The sequence below is a fragment of the Amphiprion ocellaris genome, chromosome 3 (assembly GCF_022539595.1).
Source record: "Amphiprion ocellaris isolate individual 3 ecotype Okinawa chromosome 3, ASM2253959v1, whole genome shotgun sequence".
Lineage (NCBI taxonomy): Eukaryota > Metazoa > Chordata > Actinopteri > Pomacentridae > Amphiprion > Amphiprion ocellaris.
Window position 1 is genome coordinate 19,408,607 of NC_072768.1, and position 6,829 is coordinate 19,415,435.

The 6,829-nt window shown below is 40.5% G+C and overlaps 1 protein-coding gene across 1 annotated transcript; it reads right to left on the reverse strand.

Annotated features, from left to right (window-relative positions):
* Positions 1-4,414: 4,414 nt before the first annotated feature.
* Positions 4,415-5,799, reverse strand: LOC111578843 (dispanin subfamily A member 2b-like). The gene is made up of 2 exons (XM_023285817.3): positions 5,527-5,799; positions 4,415-4,866 (listed from the first exon to the last, which is right to left on the reverse strand). Exons 1-2 carry the CDS (start codon positions 5,728-5,730, stop codon positions 4,669-4,671), a joined length of 402 nt encoding a protein of 133 aa, XP_023141585.2. The 5' UTR covers positions 5,731-5,799; the 3' UTR covers positions 4,415-4,668.
* Between the last annotated feature and the right edge of the window lie 1,030 nt (positions 5,800-6,829).

Genomic DNA, 6,829 nt, shown 5'->3' on the forward strand with positions numbered 1-6,829 from the left:
GGCAGAAGTTGCCATGCAAGGGACTAACCATGACCCATCAGGAGCAGTTAGGGGTTCAGTGTCTTGCTCAGGGAGGATCGAACCGGCAACCCTCCAATTTCAAGACGGCCACTCTACCCACTGAGCCATGCCGCCCCACAAAGTAGTATGAAACGGCATACTGCAGCCGGACTGAGTGGAGATCAAACAATCAGTGAATTCACACCAGCATACTTTATAGTTAACCTGTGGGGTGTGACCAGGCATGCCAGTGAGTCTTAAAGAAGTATCCATGTATCCTGACAAGCAGAGTAGTCAGTCGCCGTTCATATGTAACTGTGTGGAGAGATAGTCTCGAGATGATAGAGATTTCCAACCATCTTTTAGTCTCTGGCCTGGAAAGGGTACTGATTTTAAAGGTGGCTTCATCATTATGTCTTTCTTCAAAAAAAAAATGAAAACTGAAAAGTAATTGTTTTGAGCACATAGTCACTGTCTTATAATCTCTCCATAAGCTTTACATTTTTATTCTCAGCACACAGGCGCTGTTGAATCCTAAGGCCAGTAACCTCCTAAATTAATTCAGTTAATTGTCAGAGAACTACTGGACCAGCTCTCCATCTAACAGGTCCAGTTCTAACAGCCCAGTGGGTACTGTCCCAGATGGGATCTGAAGAACGTTCAAGCTGGTATTCGAGGAAAATTCACCTAGCCTCTTACTGCCTCCATCCAGACGCCTATCCCGCGTCCTCAGATAATTAATTTAACTGAGTAGCCACTTTTGAATGGTCAAATTAACTACCAGTCATGTCTGTTAATGGCAGCTTTCCTCTTAACGGATTTTGCACTTGGTAAGTTGCTAGGTTAAAGTTTAGAGGTTGAGGACAAAAGATAACCCCTAGGATAAGTTTAAATAAGGCCACCCACGGCCCCAATGACTAGGTAACCTTACAGAACCTATTTTGTTGTAATGCACACATTAACCAGACTTTTTACCACCAGAGAAGATACTCATTATTGATTAATCCTTGTGATAGGGATAAATTAAATTTTCCAATCTGTTAATTTTAATTGCAGGATAAATGTTTATTAATAATATTTCAGCAAGGGTGTAGCATAGCTCTTAATCATCAGATAATTATTCAGACATAATATTCTTCCGTTTTCTTAACATGACTCAAAACTGGAACTATGCTTTCATATAAGAAGAGTAATAATCACCCAGACTACGTAACTTGGAGGGGGAGAGCAGACAGTGTGGCCACACCTGGCTGCTCACCTGAAGACCAACCAGCCTCCGAGGCTCACCGGCTCCAGGGGGAAGTGGAGGGGGTTCGGTCCAGATTTAGCTCTGTTTGTATCCTTTTTTATCATTTGGGCCAATAAAAACTTTGTTAATCCATTCTGGTATTGCTCCTCACAGAGAAAATAGAGTTCAGTAACGTTCCTTCAGTCAGCGTTATTTTTAGATCACAGTCTTTCGTAATCCTCAGTGCAGAAAGAGCAGTCCCATAGTCCATAATTCCAGTAGAACAGTTATTCCTTTGCAGATCATGTTGAATCCCCCGTCCAAGTTGCGTGGTAAAATCCCCTTTGCTCAGAGCATCTCTGTCTGGCTTGCATCAAGTGACTACCTCGCAACAACTCCCAACTTGCGTCTCGATCAGGTGTACTTTATAGTGTACTGAACCTTTTGCATATGCAATGACAGCACACTTAATTAACATACATAATGATCTCATACTAAATTTACTTGAGCAATGACTTCATGCTCTCCATGCCCTCATCGATCATAAGACCTCTGCATGTCCCCCCCCCCCCAAACTCATCCTCAGTCTCCTGATCAGAAAATGGAGAAGCAGATGTCAGACTCACAAAAATCCCTGAAGTCTTTTTCGAGCTTAATAACCTTTACCGTGAACACTTGACCCTAGTTCACCTTAGCTCTTGACTTCTTATACCTCAGTACCAGGTTAAAAACCTCTTAGTTTAACAGTAATCAAAACTCTTTCTAAAACATCTCAGTTTCATAGTAATCAAAACCTTAAAAGCATTTCCATTTCATAAAGCATCAGTTCCTCATATTAATCAAAAACATCACTTTTCACAGTGAGTTGCTGTTCTGACTACATAAGTAACAGTGGCTGTACTTATGTGTAGGCCTTCAAAATGAAGTGTTAGTGACAGTTGTTTGGTTGCATTTTGGCTGCTTTTATGAGACAGTGTTTTGTTGGAAATCCGTGGTATAGAGAGTGAAGAGAAAGGTTTAGGGAACAGTTACCTGGAGTCTCCAGTGCTGCTTACATGTTGGTCTCCCAGGGAGGTAGTCTGCCACCTGTTCAACGAGACCAGGATGTTGCTGCATGTCCCTGAGTTTCTGCTTGTGTGTGTGAGGTTGTGTGGTGCTCAAATTAATTTTTTCATTCCTAACCATCCATCCATCCATCCATACATACACCGCTAAATCCTCATTAGGGTCTCGGGGGGCTGAAGCCTATCCCAGTTGACTTTTACACAAAGAGACAAACAATCACGGGGCTGCACAGTGGCGTAGTGGTTAGCACTTTCGCCTTGCAGCAAGAAGGTCCCTGGTTCGCGTCCCGGCTTTCCCGGGATCTTTCTGCATGGAGTTTGCATGTTCTCCCTGTGCATGCGTGGGTTCTCTCCGGGTACTCCGGCTTCCTCCCACAGTCCAAATATATGCTGAGGTTAATTGATTATTCTAAATTGCCCGTAGGTGTGAATGTGAGAGTGCTTGTTTGTCTTTGTATGTAGCCCTGCGACAGAGTGGCGACCTGTCTAGGGTGTCCCCTGCCTTCGCCCGAGTCAGCTGGGATAGACTCCAGCCCCCCCCCGCGACCCGAGTGAGGATTAAGCGGTGTATAGATAATGGATGGATGGATGGATGGACAAACAATCACACTCACATTCACACCTACGGAAAATTTAGAATCACCAATTAACCTCAGCATGTTTTTGGACTGTGGGAGGAAACCAGAATACGAGAAAACTCACTCATGCACAGGGAGAACATACAAAATCCACATAGAATGATCCCAGGCCGGGAGGCAAACCAGGAATCCTCGAGCCGCAACGCCGCAGTGCTAACCACTGAGCTACTGTGCAGCCCCTTTCCAAACTAGTGTATTTAAAATGAATGTATTCTAGATACACAAAATGTAAAACTCTGGACTGAAAATGAACCAAATATTTCATTAACGGTTAAAATTGACAGTTTTAAAAAGAAAAAAAAGCAGATCAGAACAGATGAAACCAGTGTGGAAACTACACCAGAAGCTGATACGTGTTAGTGAACTGTAAAGCACAGCAACTTTAGCAAGGAGATCACTCATGTAGGGTGCTGTGATAGGATCATAATATCACAGGAGCTGCAGCCTATAGAGAAGAAATAAGGCTTTGTAATACCCCTGCTCTATCAGAATATGTGCTACAGAAAGTCTAGAAGCATGTAAATGTTCGATTCACTGTATAGAGAGGGATTTAATGCCTGTTGGAGGAGGGGATATCTGTAAATAATGAGACATTCAGTCTTGACAAGAGACAGCAGTTTAGGAAACACAGATGACTTCCATTTCAGAGTCTTATAAGACAAAATCTGTCTTGCTTAAGGACATGTTAAAATACATGTTGCACCCTCAGTTGCACAGTCAGCCTTTATCTGGAATTGCAGTATCTGTAGCTGCTCTCATGTATCACAAACATTACTGAGGAAATAAACTGAGCAACACAGCACCGTTGACACAATGTTGAGTAAGTGGACAGTGGATTTTACAGGATTTCATCAGTCACATTCATCAGCTTGTGGCAGAAATCCGTGGGATGCCTGGTTGATCCTGCCAGTAGCTACTTGTCTCAAAGATTAAGTCACGTGTACAGTGAAACTGAGAATGGCTCATTAAATCAGTTATGCTTCTTTATAAATTTTAATAATTTCTTAATAAACCCACTTCAGAAATTGCGAGAAATTAGAGTGACAATCATCAATGTGTGATTTAGTTCAGCTAATGGCAACCACAAGATGTTCATTCCTAAATGTGTTCAAAGCCCAACTAACTCAAGTTAATTCCTCACTCACACACAAATATGTTATAATTTTGAGGCTTTTATTTGTACATATGTGCTGTGTGCTACCTGCCTTTGTTATCTCAATTAGATCAGATCAGAAATCTTTCTTCCAAGTATTGCAAAAGAAAAAAAAGATTAGATTTGGGAAACATTATCTTGTGTGATGTTGTCCATGACACTGGGAGGTAGCTTTGCACATGAATATCTTTTCAGAGTTAAAATAAATGAACACACCATGTTCACCTTTTCCTCCTAGCTGGACGTCCTTTAGTCTGATCATTATCAGTTTCAGATAAACATGGTGTAAATGTAAAATACACTGTCATTTGTGGAAAATCATTCCAGGATATATATGCAACTACAAACACCTTTATTGGCACAGAAAGTTGTTTTATAGAACAATTGCTCAGCAGCAGAGGACAAGAAATGAGAATTTTATAAGGTAAAATGTTTAAAAAATGTCACCAGAGAAATATAGATGAGTTCCATTTCAGTCTCTTGTAACATCAATGAAATGCAGATCTTTTTTTGGTTTCAGCATGTAAGTACAAAGATGAAAAGTGATAGAAAAAGCTACAAGCCATCACTTCCACAATGTGACATTTACCCTCTGAAATTGTAATCATAACTGGAACTTCTGTGAATGGAAGAACTGATCTGTCCAACAATCACGCTGTATACAATAATGAAAATCAGGACAATGAGGCAAATCAGGACGGTGGCGGCGATGTTGAGGGAACGAGCAGTGGAACCATAGTGTCGGGCCCCTTCCAGATCTCCAACCATCTTCCGGTCTCTGGCCTGGAACGACCAGAGAATACTAGTTTTAGAAGTAGATTGATAATTATCTTCAACCTCAAGGAAATTTAACACTGTAATGAAAACATACAGCCTCTGTCTCATAATCATTTCATTAGTCTGTACACTGTTATGTCTAAAAACATGTAAAATGTTAAATTATAATATTAGTCGTTGCCCACCTTTCTTTCTTCTGAATAGTGCTTATCATAGCCTTAATGATTTGTTTACTTGTTAGCAAAACTGTTGGAAAAGCCTTCTGCTGGAAACATTATCTTTTCCCACTAACTCTATCCTATCAGTGCAAGAACTGACATTTTAGCTTTTAAAAATTGCAACAAAGAGGAGTTTATGCATAATGAAGTGGCAGGGATTATATTGTTAGGTGTTCCTCTTTTTTTTTGGTTTTAATGTGCAATAAGAGAAGTTTGGCACATGAGAGATGAAACTTCCAAGAAAATCCTAACTTTATTTATTTGTATTATTTTCTAAATTGTAGACTATTACTGAAAATGTACACTATTTTCTTTACAACATTATTTAATATGTATTCTTTTATAGTTTTGATGTCTTCAGTATTTATCTACAATGTATAAAATAATTCAATAAAAACTGTTGAATCAGAAGGTGTGTCCAAACTTTTGACTGGTAGCGTAAACTCACCTTGACGGAGTGGATGAGAGCTGCCAGTCCGAGGCAACAAGGGTTTAGGTAGACAAAGCTGAAGATGGACCAGATGATGTGGTCCTTTGGGGGCTCCGCGACGACGTTCGCAGTGGTGTACTGAACCATTCCAGGGCCTTCAGGCTGTCCATACTGCACCCCCTGCAGTGGAGCCGAAGCACTCGGGTAACCCTGAGGATTCATCGCTCTGAGCTCAGCTGCACTTTGAGGTGGAGTGTGCAGAAATCTGTTGAAGAAGTGGCGTGTTCCTACATGTGTTGAATTCTTTTTGAGGGTGTTGGGTTGAGCAGCACAGGTTTTTTTTCCTGTTGCCAACCAATCGTGCAAAAGCAATAACCTACTTTTTTTAACAGAAAAATGAAAGTTGTAGTACAATTCAAGAGGTACTTGCTGCACTTAGGAAATACGAATTTAAATAATAAACTTCAAACTTGACTGTAGACAGCAGTTGAGAAAACGGATGAATTTCATTTCAGACCTTTGTAAGAGCGAACAAAACAAGTGTCTGTTTCACTTAAGGATATATAAAAAATGTATATACAATTACAGATTGTGGTCTGTTATAAAAAATTAGCCTTTATCAGTAATTGTACTTTCTGTAGCTGTAGTCGTGTCAGTTCATTCACAAACATAACTGAGGAAATAAAGGAAAGAAACAAGGGCATAGTCTTTCTCATATTTGCTATGTCTCTAGATAGGCCGAAGAAGCTTAGTTTTGTTCAAAAACCACAAAAAATGGATTTTGCATTATATGGCCACATGATCTCATTTCATTATTGGGTCTGAGGTTGAAAATGTTAGTTACCACTTTGCATAGACTGTAAACCTGCCAGGCAAGCCCTTGAAGAAGGCCGCTGGTCCAGCTCTGCGTTTCTAGGACCAGGTTCCACCACCAGTCCGAAGAGTTTAACCCTAATAGGCTCCAGTAAACTCGTCTAGCTTCTGACTGCCTTCATCCAGACACCTATTCCTCTTACTCTAATAGTTAACCTAACTGAGTAGCCCTCATCGTTAAATTACACTACCAGTCATGTCTGTTAAAGCCAGCTTTCCTCAAATGGATTTGGCTCTTGCTAAACTGCTAGGTTATGATTTAGAGGTTAGGAAAAACCCCAGGGACAAGTTTGTAATTCTATATTGCTCCTTGATTAGAACAACCTTTAAGAACCACTGAACTCTCACGCACACAATCACTTAATTTTTACTACACTCGGATCTCTGTAACAGTAAGGTGATTGATAGTCCAAACTAGTCTTTAAATGTAGAATATATGTTTCTGTGA